The 20824-nt window shown below is 34.2% G+C and overlaps 1 protein-coding gene across 3 annotated transcripts in view; it reads right to left on the minus strand.

Annotated features, from left to right (window-relative positions):
• LOC149808301 (phosphofurin acidic cluster sorting protein 2-like) overlaps window positions 1–20824 on the minus strand; it is a 198960-nt gene that overhangs the window by 153800 nt on the left and 24336 nt on the right. For all 3 annotated transcript variants that reach the window (XM_089975795.1, XM_089975790.1, XM_089975784.1), the window contains exon 3: window positions 18747–18836. In XM_089975795.1, coding sequence (XP_089831921.1) covers window positions 18747–18836 — 90 coding nt within the window. The remainder of the gene's footprint in view (window positions 1–18746; window positions 18837–20824) is intronic.

Raw genomic sequence — 20824 nt, forward strand, 5'->3', positions numbered from 1 at the left:
AAACTTACTAAATAATATAATTATCAAAGTTACAAAATGAAAATGTATGAGGAACTTATAGTATTATGAATTGAATCTAAAATAATCCTAAAATGTTCTATTCAAGTCCAAGAGAAATGAATGTTCCAAATGAATTTCAGATCCTCAAATGTATGTATCGCAATGGAATTGTTGAGAATTATTCTGAATAATTCACAATAGTCCCAGAATAATATTTTAGTCCAATGAGTACTTTGTAGTTCCAATGAAAAATATAAACAAACGCTCATCTCAAGTTATCAAAGCATAACATTAAACACATATGCGGACAGATTTTAACATATAAAATAAGAATCCATAATAGGAATGAATCCAAAACAGGAAAGAATCTCATTGCTCAGTTCTCTCCTTATGTACACCTTCAAGAATTTATTACAACTATACGTCGCAACATACCACATGTAACAGATCTTGCTACTCAAATATTTACTTTAACCCATCCAATGGGAAATAATTTGATTATTTTAAGAACCCACCTAACCCAACTAGCCAGTGAGATTTACCCTAAGTTGTCAACTGGTCTTATTATTAAGATTATTATTGATGGTCATTAACACCTACACCAACAACTATTTATAGATCCTATGCAGTCTACACTCTTAATATCTTTTTTTGAAATATTAGATTTATTAATAAGATCTATTGTGAATTATTCAAAGGAGTTCTGGACAATGCCATTGTGATATGTACATTCGAGTAGGTTAGATTCTTTACAGGATAATGTATCCTGAAGAATCAGTCCTTTCAGCTCTAGATGACTGCCCCACCCTAAATATGACATGTCAAAATAGGTACAGGTTGGGTTTTGGGGAGGGTGCATGGTCACTCCAGCATGAAACCAGTCCCAATTTATCCATTAAATCAGATGGTGGTGGAAATCCCAACCTAGAAAAATTGGAGCTTTCTAGAGGTTCTTAAGCAACATCAGATTGGCACCATGTTCATTTAGGATCCATCTGGACATCACAAGATTTATGGTGAAAACCCCATGTCAATATCACTTTCCAATCAGTTGAAGCAGTGACAAAGACTTTCAATATGACCACTGTGGTAGCTATACTGTATGTTCAAGTTGCACCATTTTCATTTAGGACCAATTAGACCATGGGATAAATATGTGTAAAGTTTCATGGCAATTCTCCAAATAATTTAAGAGTAGTAGTGATAATAAAGTTGTGCTAACTGACTGACACCAATCATCCTGTTATTATGTACTATATTGTGTTTATCTTTTGTATATGACTGTAGATCATAATGAGCATCTATAAACAAGATTTAACATAGCTAGCTTTTGTCCATGATTGTAGATTCTATTTTAAGATAATGAGCTATAAATAGGTTGTTTCTTTGAGTCTGAGTTCTCGAAAAAATGATACGTGTACAGTTTGTGGTAACTTTCCATTGTATGATTAAGTCAGGTAGGTTGTGTTGCAACATGTCACACAGAAGGTATTCCAACATAGACTTGTAGCAGAGTTGTGGGGATGTATATAAGGAGGAAGAAGAAAACAATTAATTCATTGTATTTTATTACTGTTCTTGTTTTATTTTCAGTCTGCAGAAGTATTTAATGTGGGCCTTTATTCTAAGGAGAGTTTATTGTCCAGAGAGCATAGTGAGTCACTGAATGGTCACCAAGTTATCAGCCATTGCTATTCCATATCAATACAGAGATAACAAGTGACATTAACTTTAAAATTTGGACCCCCCTCCTAAAAAATTCACAAATATGCCCCCCAAACACTGACACACAAACACATTTGGAGGGACAATAGGGGTAGTAGTTATCCCCCTAAGGATAACTCTGTTACAGGATCTAATCCACCTTAAGGCCCTCATTAAAATATCGAGTCAAGATTCTGAGCATCATACAAATGTTTAAGCACAACACTTGCAGAAATTAGCATAACACATTAATTACTAATAATTACCACACAATCACATATAAAAATTACATGTTGTACTGAAAATGTGTGAAACAAATTGATATTTGTGAAAAACAGGATGTATATATATTATTAACAATTGTTCTGACTTGGGATTTTATAATTATGAAAGGAAAAGAAGCCCAGAATTTGCCTGATTTCACCTGAAGTATTGTTCATACAAGTGATTTCATATATTTATGTGCATATACACATCAGTAATTCTGTCATAATCTGGACTGATTATCAAGAACATTTTTGTATATGAAGTTCTAGTAATTTAAAACAACAAAGAAGGACATAGATGGTTATGTAGATATTGACATAATTTCTTGAATCATCTTTTGTTCCATTGTTCATACAATGGAGTTAACTTGGCAATTTTCCAAGATTGTGGAGAATTGTTTGATTTAATACTGTGATTACAAAACAAAAAAGCTGCACTGTACTCTCATCCATAGCAGAAGCACCTGCCTTTGATGTAGCCTGATCTAACCATATCCAGTCCTCTACCTTTAGTATCATCCAATTTACTGTATATACCTCAAACAAATTTAGGGCTAACTTTTAAAGAATGTTAAACTTTATATTATTAAGAAGTTATTCAGAACAAAACTTTATGAGTTCCAAATGAGCAGAGCAAATTCTTCATATTTTTCAGCAATCTGAACAAAAAAGTAATTGAAAATGTTAATAGAGCACTTGGATTGTCAGTATAAATGTCCTCATATGAGGCTGAAAGACGAAAGTTCAATTCTACTCTCATTTTCCTGCACTAATCACATTAAATACTCTCCAAACAGTCTTAGGGTTATTTCTGTTTTTGAGGCCCTGGATGGCTAGATGGTCAGGGTTATTTCTGTTTTTGAGGCCCTGGATGGCTAGGTGGTCAGGGTTATTTCTGTTTTTGAGGCCCTGGATTGCTAGGTAGTCAGGGTTATTTCTGTTTTGAGGCCCTGGATGGCTAGGTGGTCAGGGTTATTTCTGTTTTTGAGGCCCTGGATGGCTAGATGGTCAGGGTTATTTCTGTATTTGAGGCCCTGGATGGCTAGGTGGTCTAAGGTGCTCACCTTTACAGATCACTGACATATCACCTCTGTCTGTGTGGCCTTTACAGATCAATGACATCTCAACTCTGTCCATTTGAGTTCAACTCTCAGGCTAGGGCCTCCACTGTGGATACCCGAGAAAGCATTCCAGTGGCCCCCCATGATCCTTTCCAGGCTCTTCCTCCACTAAATATGATGGCCATCATGAAAAACCAATCATGTGCTGAAAATTGGCTTTAAACCCTAAACAGCAACAACAACAACCATTCTTATTTTAATTCAACTCTACTCCATTATAAGCTGCTTTGGTATAATATCAGACTGGTAATTCAATGATTGCAGGTTTAACACCCATCAAGGTCAACCTGGGTCAGCTGCCTCTATATGATTTTAGGAAATGCATTTTTTAGTATAATATAGCCAACCAACCAACAAGAAGAACTCTTTAAGCTTGGTATATCACTTTATTAAACTTTATTTCTCCAAATTTTACATTAATCTTGATTTAAAATTATCACCTTGTTTGTTAGAATCTAAAATCTCTGGAGTGTTCCAACCTGGCTAGTTATTCTGTATATTTTGAATGGGACCTGTTTCTTTACTGTTTCCATAAAAAATATCCAAGTACCTAAACAATCATCAATATCATCAAAGATTTGAATTATATTTTGCTGAATATGATTCATATCATTGAAAAATTTTGCATTAATTACCAAAGTTTTGAAAAGTTGTATAACTTGCTGATTTTTCGATATTCTGAGTTGTACAATACTTTTTCCCACCCACTTGTCCAGTACAAGAGACCACTTTTTTACTTGTCACAATTTTTAATTTCCTAACTTATCTTCATATTCCAGTGTGTAATGTATATAAAGGTGTCTGACAGAAGCGTTTGGAATTATGTTGGTATGACTTACTTTAAGTACTGGTACTTTAAAAGACGTGTATTAGTAAATTAATGACCTTCTGGTAGACTCAAATATATATTGCATTGTAATGTAGCTATGTGTATTATTTATTGTGTAGTGTCATATATACATGGAATGTTTCTCTTTAGAATAACTAACCTAATCATTTTACCATCCTACAGTGGTTGTCTTTTTATCTCAATAATAGCTAATTCTTATTGTTCAGCTTTTCAAACACTAAATCAAGTTTTTCGTCTTCAGTGACAATAGTGGCTGGATGGTATACCAGATGGGGAATTCAGTCATGAACACACACTATTTTCACTAAACAACCTCCCCCCCCCCCATTACCCTGGCTGTCCTGTTGTTAACAAAACTAACAGATGTCACAAAATACACCCAAATATCCTATTTTTCTTAAAGTATCGAGTCCCTCTAGTAGCGAAATCTGTATTCCCTCTGTAAAACTAAATTTTAATTGCTCAAAATGATTTGTTTAAAAGTTGATTTATTAACTTTTAGGGACTACTAAATTTGTAATTTTGCATTATTCACCTACACTCTTGGCAACAAAGTATAAATTCATAACAAGTATGTGTAAGTATAGGCATGGCAAAGATTCAAGTATTAATCTGTATTTCCTATAAATCTGCATTTAAGTGTTAAGTGCAACAAATTAATCTATTACTGTGTTTCTATTTTCGTTAGCAGTTTAAACTTCTGAAGTCTGTGCTAAGATCTATAAATAGCCATTTCACTTATATACTTTAACACATCTGCATGCTGTTGGCACCAAATTGCAGGCCAGAGCTCATTTGTTTAATAAGCAAGCCTAGGGAAGGAAAATGGGTTGCTGTGCTGTAAAGACTGAACAATTGGATTAAAATTGAGATCTCTGTTATGTACTGACCACTCTGTGGCCTAATGGTTAGAGTGTCCGCCTCAGATGCGGGAGGTCGTGGGTTCGATCCCCCGTCGAGTCATACCAAAGACTTATAAAAATGGTACCAACAGCTGCCTTGCTTGGCACTTAGCATTAAGAGGTTAGTGTTAGGACTGGTGTCAGGATAATGTGACTGGTGGGGCATCATGCTACATGTCTGCGGCATGATGCCCCAGTGCTAGACAACACAATAAACTGTCACACTGCAGAAATCATAGCAATACGAATGAAAATTTTTTAAAGCTACGTTAAAATTCCAAATCACACACAACACTGTTGTGAATCATATCTCTGACAGACACCAATTCCATTCACAATACTGTACATCTATACTCAATTTTAATCAGACTGAGACTGTCAAATGTCAATTCCATTCACAATACTGTACATGTATACTCAATTTTAATCAGACTGAGACTGTCAAATGTCAATTCCATTCACAATACTGTACATCTGTGTGCAAACTGTAAAAGACCAGAAAAATCAGAAACTGTTAAATGACATCAATTATCCCTACAATATCTGTGCTGCCAAACTAAGAGAGCACCTGAACTTAAAAGGACACTTCATTTTGCTTTAATGGACAGGACATATCATCTGTAAATAATTAACAATTTCATTATATACATGCAGTTCAGAAGAACTCTAACCATGAAACACAATAATATTTACTAGTTGACTTATCTCTACTATTTCATATAATGTGTCTGTTGCCTTTGGTGAAAATAAAATACATATATTGGTTTGGCTGGCCAGGATTTCTTGATAATGAAAGCAAGATTTTAAAATAAGATTTATTTGAGAGCTTATCCAAATTGTAACCAAAAACAAAAACATTGTTTTAGTGACAGAATTTCGTTCCTTTTACAGGCTTGGCTTTAGAAAACTCATTACTGAAATTAGCACCTGAATCTTTGGTGCGGAATTAATGGCACGTGCTTCAAATATGTAGATCCAGAGTTTTCTCTACACAGAAGTTGCCATCAAGGATACATCTAGATTGATAAATTTTAAAAAATTTTAATGCCATGACGTTCGTATAGGTTTAAAATGAGAGCTGAATTAGTACCGTAAATCCTTCAGCATGATATAGGGGCACATACTAACAGCCAGTTCTAGGACTGTGTGTCAATAATAAGACAATCAGACGGGAAAATGTTGCTCTAGAAGAGTAAAGTACCAGAAAACAGTGGTCATAACTCTTGCAACTCCAACCAAAATTTTCCATTTTTTAAAAATTGCTCTTGCCACAGACTAAGCTATTGCAGTCAGACTCTCTTGCAACAAAACGTATTCAGCAAGTAAACATGTTAAAATACACATTAATTATTGCTATCTTCATATAATGTGCATTGTTATACTCTCCTTAAGAGGACCTCAATGGAGAATAGTCCTTGAGTCACCCTCTATAAATAAAGCATTATGAGTATTATTTATTATTATTATTATTATTATTATTATTATTATCCCCTACCCAATTTTTCTTAGATCTGTTATTCACTTAATGTGCAAGAAAAACTGCAAAATGGTTACCTAAACTTATGAATCCTTATTTTGAAAACGTTTTTCCGTTATGATCTAATGATATAATTCTATTGGATTCCTTTAGTTGTTCCAAACCAAATAAAATCAATCCAATTCTTCTTTGCTGGGCTATTAAGAAGGTCTGTATTTATGACACCTTTTCTTAATTGAAATTTTATTTATTTCATAATCAAAGTACTTACATCAAACAATATTCAATATTCAATGTCTGAACACAAAACCTACTATGTTGGGTTCTAGAGTAATCTGCACCCAATAATATTTTCTATTTCTTATTATCCTAAATCATCTCTCCTTTTAGCATCAATAACGGTTTCCATACATGTACACAAGAAGTACATCTCCTCCTACTTTCTTATCCCTTTGAGACTGTGTATTATAACCATCAATATACAAGAAAATGTACAAGAAAATGTGCATATTATTTGGTGAGATTAACAATAGGTTTATCTTTCCATAAATACCCTTAATATTTACATGTGTGAAAGCTTACAGTAAACTCCTAATTTAAATTATCAATGTCATTTATAGGGCTTTCAAGGAGACATCAACAGAATTATCTATTCACTGGCATCCAGAAATTATAATAATTCTTGTCATATATTTGTTCCTGCAAAATTATGTGACAACAACATATTTATGAAATTTAAGATAAAAGCATTCAAAAGGAGACATACCTTGTGACAAAAAAGGTATAATATTCCTCAAATGGACAAGATGCTCTACAGGTGGAATATAACTTCGAGAAATTCAAGACAAGACCATTTCTACCAATTAAATGCAGAGTGCTGAAACTATATCTGATATTTTTAGCAATAACAAGACTTGCAAAGTGGCTTTTGTTGATATGATGGGCACCATTTTAATTTAGGACCCACAAGACATCATTTATGAACAACAAGACATCATAAGAAGTCCTATGTTGCTATGAATTTCTGTTTGTAAGAAGTAACAAAAATAGGATTTTCAAGATGGCTGCCATGGTGGCCATATTAGGCATCAGATTTGCACCATTTCCATATAAGACTAACTAGACCTTATAAGAAATCTTTTGGTACATGAACAATATTGATATGTCCAGCCATCTAGCAGATAAAGGTTAAGTAAGATTTTCCAGATGGCTATTGTAGTAGTTATATTGTAACTCAAACTTCAACATTTTCATTAATGACATAACTGTTCAGTGAAAACTGCATGCTCATATGATCATTCATTAAAGAAACATGATAATACAATTTTCAAAATGGCTACCACTGTGACCATACTGGATGTACTGACCAGCACCATTTTCATTCAGGACCCACTAGACAGCATAATATGTCTTTCAGTGAAAACCCCATGTTGATATAATCATGCATTCGGGAGGAGTGGTGATAATAAGATTTTCTGGCTGGCTACTGTTGTAACCATATTGTATATCCGAGTGACACCAGTGTCATTTAGGACCAACAAGACCATGAGATGAATGTTTGTAAAATTTCATGACAATCTTCCAACTAGTTTAGGAGTAGTAACGATAACAAACTTGAGCTAATAGATGGATGGATGACAGATCATCCCATAAATTTTCTTCTGGTCCATGATGAGTGATTACTATATTACTGAATGTATTCAAAAATGTGTCATTTCTGCCAAAGAAAGTAACTTCATGGTCTCTTGTATATAATTACTACAAGTGTACAACAAAATGTATTTTTGGGGAGGGGGTAAAACTATTTGTAAGGATGTAATGCTTACCTGTTGCTATTGTATAGCAGGTCTTTCCCTGGGAGTAAAATAGCCTAAACATATGATGAAAATTTGTCCTCCCATTAGGAAGAAGCAGAAAATTCCAAAATAAATGCTTGCCTCTCCACATATTCTTACCCATGTGTACTGCCCCTTTTCCCAGGAGCAGACTAACTTAATGGAACTTCAGCAGAGAGGAAATGATGAGCTGAAAACATCGTGTTGACTCTCAGATCCTCCAACAGGGACAGATCTTCTCTACTCTGTCCTGAGGGGCACAAACTAATTCTATGTTTCTGAGGAAATACAACCCCATGTCAATAAAATCTTGAGGAAGGAATGAGCTCTGATTTCTACAATTTTGGTACTATGGACCAACAGCGAGACAGACCTAGTCTGAGGGATCTAGACAGCCATTGGGGATCAACTAATGGTCAAGATACTGGAGTATTAGAATACCTTGTGACCTTAAAATGGGCTGTAAATATTTTCATGACCCTGGTGTAAGCTTTGGGTGAGGGGGATAGGCCAAATGACAGAGCTAAAAATTGGAAGACCTGCCCATCCAAGTAAAACCAGGATTACTTTCTGTGTGGAAGAAGGATAGGGATGTCAAGGAACATATCTTTAACATCGATGGGGACAGCCCAATCAACAGGTCTTATAACACTCCTGACTGAGAATGTAGTCTTCATTTTGAAAGTTTCCTCAGTCAGAAATCTGTTAAAGGAGGAATGGTCAATAATCAGACCAGACAATCCCCCTTTCTTGGGAAGAAGGAAAAATCTGGGAGTAACAGGTTGGAGATTACTTGTTTAACACCCTAGCAATTACATCCTTCCAAAGACGGGGTGAACCTGTTCCTTTAACACATTAAGCCCTGGAGCTTTTCGTCATTTTTGCCTGAAAATCGAGTAGGAAACACATTTTGAAAGCTATTTCTGAATAGACTCGAAAACACCAAATACCCGGTCATCTTTCAATAATATACTGCCTAGTGGTGTTAAAAACATCGATTTTCATTGTCTATTCGACTCGCGCATGAGCAGAAGGGTAAAAATTGGACTTCTTTTTTTTCTTCTTTTTTTTGTTGCTAAACAGAGCCATTATTTTTTTTTTTATGGAGACTACTCTTTATTCCAAATGCCCATCTTATTCTACTTTTTGCAAAGGCTCATCTGTCTCTTTGCAGCTCATACCAGTTTGCCTTAGATCTGAGACCAAAAAGTCTAAAATCCGGACACAAAATCGGATTCCGACCACAGGCGAATTTTCGGTTAAAAAAGGTTGGGTTAAAAAATGAGGTTTTTCTATCTGTATTTTGTAGTGCAACTAAATATTCCAGATTATTTGGTATCATTGTAGAGCTACATCTGTCTACCTTTCTATAATACCATGCATGACCATGACACTACAGAGCTTGGCAGTAGGCTACTACCTCCTGCCCCATAAAGTCGTCGCTAGGGGTTAATGTGTTAAGTGCACCAGATTTAACAGGTGGAAGAAAATGGGGTACCTTACTAAAGGAGGAAGATCCTGAAACCATAGTAGGAAGCCATCTTTCATGATGGACAGGACTGAGCCTCTCAAAGGAGAGTTAGTCTAATGCCAACAGGAACCAAATGGAACAGGTATCAGGAATTATGATTCATCACTGAACAATCATTTATGAGCTGAGAAATCCACAAGTTTTTTTGTTTATATTCACAACCACTGAGCGCATTTGCAATTTCAAGAGGTTCTTGCTGAATGTTACCATTTTCATCACAAATACATCTAAATGGCAGGTTATTGTTCAACACTAATACATCTAAATGGCAGGTTATTGGCAGATTTGCCCTTCAAATCACTGAGCGTTTTCATGAATTTTCTAGGGTTCTTTTTCATAATATTATGTGATATTTCTCTGGAATAATCTGTAATTGTTGGTATCTTTTGAATTTACGAAATCTTTCCTTTGTCTTAAGTATATCAAATGTAATACAATTTTGCTGCTTAACTCTAGAAATTTATAGGAGTATGGGTGTCAGTAAACATACTACCAAGATGTCAAGAACATCTGATGTGTCATCAAAGGATTCCAATACTGACCAATGGGTGACTTTCAGTTCTTAAGGAATATTTGTTCACTGAATCTCATTATTCGATACTTTATATATTTATGATAATAAAATTAACTATTTTTAATTAATTTTTTAAACAGCATGAGATAATGTTCAGTTATGAAATATTGAGAAACTGCAACTTTAATATTTTCAGAATCATTAGTACAGATGCGATCAATCAGTGTTTCAGGTACCTCTATTACTCTAGTGGGTACAGGAACTACCTGTTGATAATTCAAGAAATTCATGGATTTAATCAAGCTTTGGTCGTATCATAAAGCAAATTATAACTGAAGGCACCTACTAAACATACTTCTTTGTTTTCTACATAAAAAGTTTCAATTTTATTTTGAAATCTAGTATACCAGGCATTGTCAGCATTCAGTGGTCTATATACACAACCTAATTTCTAGCATGGCTGCCAACCCCAGAGTACAAAAATACTGACTGCTTATGACAAAAATACTGATTTTCAGGAACAAATACTGATTTTTAAATCTTTAATTGAGATGTAACTATTTACAATATCTACAGCCATCAGTAAAGTAGGACAGTAACTTACTTAATTATTTAATGTCAAAGATGCATGTGTTGTACTCTTGTACCTTAAGAATGGGCACCGTTTTATTCGGGTGTCCATTCAAAAGGCACAAGAATGCAACACACACCCAGACATAAGCTGTTTATAGAAGCCTTTTACACAACTTGTTGTTTTAATCATTATAAATTCCAATGTGCCATCTTTCATTGATGATCTGAATTACGTGCATTTTTTTTAATGAACTGTTTTCTTTCTACTACATGAGTAACAATTTGCGCTTTTACTGGCTGGAAAATGTGCAAAATAAATCGGCAGCAACACTAGTAACTGGGGAAGGTTTATTTCTAAAAGAAATTTTGTAAACTGAACTTCAGTTGAATTATATCAAGGTTCTCTGTCATTTATAATTGCCACAAGTTCAGGATGAGTTGTTGATAATGAAGCAGAAAGCTGATGTTATTAGCTTTTGCACTGTTTTATGTCATCGGTATGTTCAATAGCAAAATCACAATTACACAAGTTGCATTTTTCTCATTTACTAGATGGTTTCACAATCTAAACAAGATGGCTCAATTGGCCTTCCAGTTCTGTTTTCTTTTCTTTGCTGGAAATGTTCTGAATCTTCTGCTTTCCTTTTTGACGTGACTAGAAGTTGAATATTATGAAGATGAGACATAGTGATAGCAGCAACTGTTCTGTGCAATCCAATATTGTGGTTAAAGACTGGCATGGTAGCTTCGATTTTGAATGAACCAATCATATTTTAGAACTCTATCTCTATATACATGTGATACAATTACTATGAGAATGGAATCAGGTGCATGATATAAACAGAAAATTGCAAGGAAATTTTTAATTTAATTCTTTGTATTAAAAGAAAAGATTTTTAACAAGAAAAACATACAGCCATATTATTTCCATATCATTTTCCTTAAAATCATACATCATTTGAAAGGAATGATGTCCAAGTCCACCATCTTTTTGGAAAAGTCTATCATTTCTTCGAAAACTGTAGTTAGTGAATTTTAAGTTTATCATCATGAAAAAGTTCATATAAGAAGTTTTCACTGAATGCCAAAAGATAAATTATTTCCTGAAAAAATTAATTTGATTTTGTCTAGTTTTGGAAAAAGATATCGATGTTCAAATGGTAAATTTTCAAAAGATAATGGATGTTCAAATGGCCAATTTTTTTAGACCTTTCTGCTCAAACAACTGATTTGAGACAATGTTAAGTTTTAATGGTCTTGAAATAAATGGCACGGAATGTCTGAATTAATAGTTAAATTATCAATATATGAACCATGATATTCATCTAAATTTTCTTTTTTATAGTGTCTTAAATCAATGACTATCAACTGGGGTTTTTTACTTCAGAAAATTTGCATCAAGTCTTGAAACATTAGCACTTTATAACAGCAGCAGTTAACACATAATGACTACTTTGATTGATGGAGGCACTTAATGGGATATTGGGGTATCTCAAGTTTGTTTCTATCATCACAAGCTGAATTACACATTGTAGATCTTATAGCTTGTTTTGAAGTTTCTGAAAATTGTGTTTTTGGTTATTATAGACCCATCTGTACTTTCATAATCCTAATACTGCATAGTTGAGTGGAACATTTCACTGTGTTGAATTATCAAAAGGAAACTGTAGTTTATACTGAAAAACCAAGGTAAACAGGAACAAAGGTAAAAAGTATCAAATGCTAAATGAAAGCTCTTATGCATTATCACTGCATCGTAGAGATCAATAAAAAAATCCCTCAATGAGGACTGAAATTATGCTGAGTGAAAACCGCTTCCAGAAATTCAAGATAAGACCATTTCTTCCTTTTAACTGTTTGGAGCTGAAACAATCTCTGATATTTTTCAGCAATAACTAAACTGTCAAATCTGCTGTTATGGTGCACATACTGTACTGGATGCCAGCCTGACACCATTTTCATTTTGGACGAAATGGACATCATTAGAAAATAGAAGTCTTTTGGTGAAAATCACATGACATAATCATCATCCATTCAGGGGGAATAGAAAATAGAAATCTTCTGGTGAAAATCAAATGACATAATCATCATCCATTCAGGGGGAATAGAAAATAGAAATCTTTTGGTGAAAATCACATCGTAATGATAATCATCCATTCAGGGGGAATAGAAAATAGAAGTCTTTTGGTGAATATCGCATGACATAATCATCATCCCTTCAGGGGGAATAGAAAATAGAAGTCTTTTGGTGAAAATCACGTCATAATGATAATCCATTCAGGGGGAATAGAAAATTGAAGTCTTTTGGTGAATATCACATGTCATAATGATCATCCATTCAGGGGGAATAGAAAATAGAAGTCATTTGGTGATCATCCATTCAGGCAAAAAGTGACAACAAGATTTTTAAGACAATTGTCACTGCAATCATAACTGATATATGACTGGCACCATTTTCATTTAGGACCAACTAGATATCATGAGACATCTATTGCTAAAAACCCAATGTTGATATAGTCATCCATTAGGGAGCACCGGTAAACAATATTTACAAGATCATTGCAGTGGTGGCCATATTGGAAGTTAGGTAAGCACCATTTTTATTTAAGGCCAACTAGACATCATACGAAGTCTTTAGTGAAAACTTCATCCTGTTACGATCATTGTCCATTCAGGAGTAGTGCTAAAATAATTTAAAAGATGGCCACCGTGGTGACCTTATTGTAAGTCAGATTGTCAGAAATTTCATTTCAGACCAACTGTGCATCACAAGAAGTTTTGTGGTGAAAACCCTACACCAATATGACTCTGTTAAGGCATAGAACTCTGTTCAGGCAGAGTTGTGACGACAAAGTTTTTAAGATGGCTGCAATGATGGCAATACCGGATGTCAGATGGGCATTTATATTTAGCACCAGCTAGACATCATAAGAAGTCTATTAGTGTATACCCTATGTTGACAGGACCATTTGTGTAGTAGGAGTAAAAACTTTCAAGATGGCAATTGTGGTGGCCATATTGGACATCACACTGGTACCATTTTCACTTAGGATGAGCTAGACATATAGTGGAAACCCCACATTGATAAGACCATCAATTCAGCAAGAGGAGTGAAGATATCTGACATGGTGGCCATACTGGATATCAGATTTGCATTTTTTTTTTATTTAGGCCCAACTAGGCACTACACGAAGTCATTCAGCGAAAACCCAATACTGATATGATCATCGATGAAGGGGGAGTAGCTATAACAAGATTTTAAAAATGGACATATTGGAGGTCAGATTGGCACTATTTTCATTTATAATTAACTAGACAATATAAGAAGCCTTTTAGTGAAATGTCATTTTGATATGATAATTCATTCAGAAGGAGCAATAACAAATGTTCGAGATGGCTACCCCATTAGATGTCCATGCAGCACCATTTTCATTTAGGATAACTAGATCATGGGATGAAAGTGTGTATCAAGTTTCATGTCAATCTTCCAGATAGTGTATGAGGAGTAGCAACAACAAACTTATGCTAATGGAAAGACAACAGATTATGGGCAACAGACCATACCATAAGCTTTTTTGGCCTATGACAGCCAACAAACCAATGAATCTGTCCCTGATAGCTTTTTTAACTTCTTTTATACATATACTTTTTGAATCTGGACAGATGTACTGGTCCACAAAATGAGAAATGACCACAGCATTTTCACTGGCATTACTGTAAAGTATACTGTGATGGTCTGATTCAGTGTCAAAGTCAGAGAATAAACTTATACATGAAACTTTCACAAACAGGCCATCATAAACAACCAAATTTGGCTTGGAATCAAATCGTGAATAGTCCCTCTGACTGTGAGAAGGCAGACAAAGAACTGAATGAAATGAAAAAACCTTTCTGTTACTTTGTTTACACTGAATATTATATAATTCAGTGTGTGAAATTCCTAAAAATTAAAAAACATGTTTTTATTTTAAAAGTAAAACCTGGTGAAATATTGGACAGTTAAAACCAGATCCAACCCCATTTGGAAAAAAAGGAGGCAATATAACCCTGATTCCTAGACATAACCCGACATTGTGGATAAAGCTGCTGCAGTGAAGATAGTGAAGCATCTATCTCAGCCTAGTCAAGAATCCATATGCATTTGATGTGATAATAGCCAATGGATTACATTGGATGCTGTGTGGTTCACCTAATTAACACCATCGTGAAGTAGTGTACTTTATCAATTTGGCAGTTTGTTAAACTGATATGAGTGGCTGGCAAGTCTTATGTCAGTGCCAGAACTTCAAATTCTTTCCAAAGCACTGACAGATATATACCTTATATTCAGTTTGTTATCTACAAAGCAACAAAATAACTAAGCAAAGGGATCTGACTTTAGTACTTAGAAGTATGTAATAATCTGATGATATTGAATCTTAATGTTTATATTAATTTATTTTATGCCAGGCCATAAATTACTGGATTTTCTAAGAGAAATAATTTTGATGATTCATTAGATCAGAATACCAGAATTTTTTTTAATATACTGTCATGTTAAAAGACATCAATAACATTATGACCAGGAACTCTGAGGTAATATTATATGCTTCCATGACAACATCACATGCAGACGAACCAAGTTCAAATACCACAACATGCATATACTACTTTTCTCAGTTTTATTTTTACTTTCTATATGCATTTTACCTTGAAATGGGATGGAAAATTATATTACTACTTATATTTTCTGTGCAAATATACACAAAACACAGCAGAACATAAACGGCAAACTTTATCAGACAGGATACAAAAGAAAACTGCTACTAAAATCTACATATTGCCAGCCAATTCATTTGAACATAAAATAAAAAGAAAATTTGCTTGCTCCAAATGAATAATGGATATGTTTCATCTCATGGGTTAAAACCTCGATTATTTTATTTTTTAACCCAACTGATGAAATATATCCATTATTCATTTGTTTCAAGCAAATATCATCTCTGTAATTTTGCCTAGATGACTTGTATAATCTTTAAAATATTCCCTGTAATAATAATATGAGCAAATGCAGTTAAATTTTTCATTTTGCCTAATCTGTGCCAAACTCATGATGCTATACTTAAGGGTCTCTGGAAAACACAGTTAGAAATTTTTTGCCAAAACCAGATTTTTATAACCCATATTGTGAATAGGGTCCTAGAACAAGATTCCAAGTGGGTCTGAAATCGATCAATTAGTTGACCTCTGCCAAAAATGTCAAAGACAACAGTAGTTGGCCAAGAACTCTGACCAATTAATGCTTTCCTCAAAAAAAATTTAATATATTTTTGGTAGCAGATATTATTAAAAATAACTGCTTCAATGTTTCTCTATTCTTTTCTGTCTTCATCCAAACTTGATCCAGCATAATTTATCCAATAAAAATATAGGTGTATATTCCAGGATGCTTTCACCTGAATTTGCTCAAATTCTGTTTAGCATTTCTTTTAAGATAAGAGTTGTTAAAATGTATTTTTACTTCTATTAATGCAGCCGTAATTTCTGGTGGATAAGCAACATCTGAAAAGTTTCAAATGCGTTCAAGACTGATTTCTTACTGTCAACTTTTGGTAAAGTTCTGCAAGGTGGTTTTGGAATCATTAAAAAAAAAATTATACTATTAGTAATGACTGTCATATCTGATAGTATATCAGCATCACTTGTACAAATTTAAATGTGTTTCATGACAGGATACATTGTCAAATTCGAATGTGCTTCATGCCATGATACATTAACTTTCTGACAAATCTGAATATGCTTTATGCCAGGATACTTCTGACAATTTTGGTCAAATTATGTTGAGTCTTTCAGAAGAAATCACTCAAAGATTTTTCTACTCTGGTAACAGCAACAATAAGTCACAGCAAAAATGCCTCTTTTTAATGGTTACATGCATCTAATATTACAAATTAAGCCAAAACTATTGAGCTCCAGCCAATAGCAATGCTGATTCCAGCATTTATGGAATGGTTTCAGATACAAGGTCACATTTTTTAGGAGGGAAAAGTTAACATGAATAGAGGCAGTGCTCTCAATAGATGTGTACCATCAGGTTTTGACAAATGGAATTTAAATCTGAACCATTTCTGATGCATCGAAATTCTAACCTGTGCGTTGTATTGCTGCAGGAGCATCAGTCCTAATTACCCTTGATTCACCTCTGGCACAATTTCTGACAAAGTGCACACATTCATTTACCTGGCCAATAATATTGCACATATGCAAATTCAGTATCATTTGGGAAGAGCTAACAGGTCAATGATGTCACACTTGGGTAGGCATAACTAAATGAAGATAAGATTGTTCTGAAATGCTCTTTGACATTTATGATAGCTGGAGGAGGACGGAATAAAGTATAACCTGATTGTATTAACATTTGATCCAATATTGGCATTTGTTTGGTTATCCATCAACATATATGTGATTCTGCTTGCATTAGGACTATTTCATTGGCCATCTGCCACAAAAACTGTTTATATTTTGAAATCTACCTTACTGTTTTCAACAAATAAAGACTATTATTATTATTACTATATTAAGACACCCAAAATCGGTATATTTGAGCATTCTATCCCCACACTGCAGAAACCAGTGGGAACCTGTCTAATGAGGACCAGAAATGTTATTCCAGGCAATAATGTGTGGCTGAGTAATCAGATTACAAAGTCTAACATGTGTACAGTCAACTGAGAACCAGTACAATGATGTGTGACTGAATAATCAGATTGCAAAATCTAATATGCATACAAAGTCAACTGAGGACCAGTACAATGATGTGAGATTACAAGGTCTAACATGTACATAATAAGCTGCTACCGTAGTGTTGTAATCTTTAGAGTTTAAGGCTAAATGCAGATTTTTATGAGAGTGTAATAAGTAATAAAGATCAACCAAAACACGATTTCAGCATAAAAACTTGAGTTGGTATATTGATTTTTTTGTATTGTTTAATTGTTATTGCATTGGTCAAGATGTTTTTAGAAGGATATTTAATGGCAGTTGATACACTTTTAGTTCAATTCTGTCAAAATGCTGAAACATCGTTTTCTCCTAATGCTAGAAATAACTGGCTAATAAATATGAAACTCAGGATTACATCTCATTTCCAACTCAGAAACTTCTCAAGATTAGCTTAGATTATAGGAGTAATGGACGGCAGTCAACAAACTTAAAAATCCAACCACAGCAACCTGAGTTTCATATTTTATAAAAACTGTACATGGTTGTTTTGTCAGTGACCCATTCTAAACATACATAAGACATTCTCCATTCTTTGCAAAATAAAGTGAGAGAAATCAGAAAACTAATAAGTACATGTAAAGTGAATAATTCATAGAGAAATCACAATGTCATCAGTAGTCATGCATCAGTGATTTTGTGTGGGCAAAACAAAACTGCTTGAGGATTTTATGTAAAAAGATATCTGTAGTGATACACCTCTTCATTTTTCACTGAAATGTCATACACCGGCTTGTGATAATTAATCAGACTAGCTTAAAGAAGTACATTTTCTTTGTTTTTTGTCTCTGGCTCAGAAATGACCTGCCCGTGATAATCATATTGACACTCGGACTACAAGAAATAGAAAGTTAATAAAATTTCCTAAAGTTGCAAGAAATCTTTAGCATCAGTTTCCTCCATGGAACAATCCCAACTAAGAACTCATGACTCAAAACAAATGACTCTTAAGTTTTTAAATCTACTAAGAAATACAGATATGGGATAATTAATCCTTACCCTACATAAAACTCAGGGTAGACATAACCAACCTTTTTTCTTTACTTGCCTGTAATGAAGATGTGTGCAATTCCAAAAATATCTTGATTAATCCTTGATATTCTGTCTAAAATTCTGGCAAGTGATAGAATATTGTATGTGAACTTTGTAACTGTTCCAGTCTTGAGGAAGAGATTTTACTATTTCTGAATTCAAAATAGGCAGCTGCTGCTTACCTGTAACATAAAGGATAGATCCAGTACTGCATCCACCACACCCCCTGCTGGAACCTCAATCTCATTAGAGCGCAGAAGTCTCTTTGATGTCTGCAACAGATTATTGATTTAAGACTTATGTGGTGACTAAAATACATCTACATACATCAACTAAAAGCTGGTCCTTACTGAAATCAGAGTTTCAAGTTGCTCTGGAAACTGAGAAGCATAATGTACCTATGGTCCTAAGGAGGCAAATACAACAAAACCTTTTTGATTTAAAACCTACTGTGACTTAAAACATCAAAACCACACGTCACTGACATATGCACAATAATGTAAACAAGATGTACAGTGTAACAACTGACTTCACCGCTTGCCTCAGCATTGCTGTTGACTGTAACCTGAATGTATCAATAAATTCTGTTGATCTAAGCAAGCAAGCTATAATTAACCAAAATCTGTGAGGCATGAAAAATGGGTTACCATAACCTACCTCACTGGTGAGAGTATAATAATTATCATGGATAGTGTCACACAAATAAATGATGAACAGAAGACTTAAAGTCTGCTAAGTATGAAATAAAGGTCACAAAGATCCACTCTTGGTTTTAGTATTCACACGGGTATGTTGAATCAATCAAATGCAGACTGTGCCTGTGAAGTGAACTTTTTAAAACATAACTAGATTTGTGGTTGTGAAACGTTTATCTGACATGTATGATAATTCAAGCAAGGCATATGCAGAAACACGAAAGTCAAAGTAACAACTTTAAAAAAAAAAAAAATAATTGGAAATATCGCTATAATGGAATAAACAGCTTTATGAACGCAAATAAATATGCCAACCAAATTTAACCTTCTACTTCATGAAGCTTTTGATTACCATATACACTCAACTGAAAGGTGAACTGACCAATAGACAAAAGATGACTCAGTATTTTTTTTAAGAGCTGCAAAAAGCAAATTTTCAAATCAAATCAATCATTAAGGGATGACTTGTCATCAGTGAGACAGAGTTGTACTTTGGAAACATTAAAAAAAATCAAAGTCACATTCTGCAGTGCATTTGTTACGATTATAACTTTTAAAATGAATACTCCATCATTTAAATTTTTTTTTCTTCCAAATTGGCATGTGTGTTTGTGATTTGTATCTTTTTATAAGTAGCTTTAAATAAAATTCAGTCATGTCACTATGATGTCTGCAGTGTGGCAGTTTATAGTGATGTCTGGCACTGGGGCATCATGATGCAGACATGTAGCATTATGTCCCACCCAGTCACATTATCCTGAGACCATGCCAACTAGTCCTAACACTAACCTCTTAATGCTGAGAACCAAGTGAGACAGCTGCTAGGACCATTTCTAATCTCTGTTATGACTTGGCCAGGGTTTGTACCCACGACCTCCCACATCCAAGGTGTACACTCAAATTGGTAAAACTAGAGAAATTTAGCAACTCATGACATACAATATCCAAGTGACAAGGTACCATGTATCTGACAGAACAATGATGATCCAAAAATATGGGCCATTATTTGTGTGGAAACTGACCTTGGGATACACAAGTGACACTTGGATTATGCAGTCTATGAAGTCTCATTAAAGAATTACTGTAAATGAACAGGTGTCTACTATATTGCATTATCACAGTTAATAAAAGCACCCATACTTAGCTGAATCAAGGACTCTACTCAGCAGTGAGCAAGTATCAAATTAACAGCATATTAATGAATTGTCAAATGGGAAAACAAAGTTGGTGCTGTCTTCATAAGCAATGAGCCTATTGTCCCACATGCACTGGCAGGTAACTTATGCAATATCATCTAGGAATTATAAAAAAGCAAATAATAATAATAATAATAATAATAATAATAATAATAAATACTTTATTTTCATAGGGTGGCTCAATTAGTCTCAAATGAGAATTAATCTACCTTGAGGCTATCTATTATATTCATAGGGTGGCTCAATTAGTCTCAAATGAGAATAATTCTACCTTGAGGCCCTCTATTATATTCATAGGGTGGTTCAATTAGTCTCAAATGAGTATAATTCTACCTTGAGGCCCTCTATTATATACATAAAATTACAAGC

Source organism: Sinohyriopsis cumingii, chromosome 1 (assembly GCF_028554795.1).
Source record: "Sinohyriopsis cumingii isolate HCF-2022 chromosome 1, ASM2855479v2, whole genome shotgun sequence".
Classification (NCBI taxonomy): Eukaryota; Metazoa; Mollusca; class Bivalvia; order Unionida; family Unionidae; genus Sinohyriopsis; species Sinohyriopsis cumingii.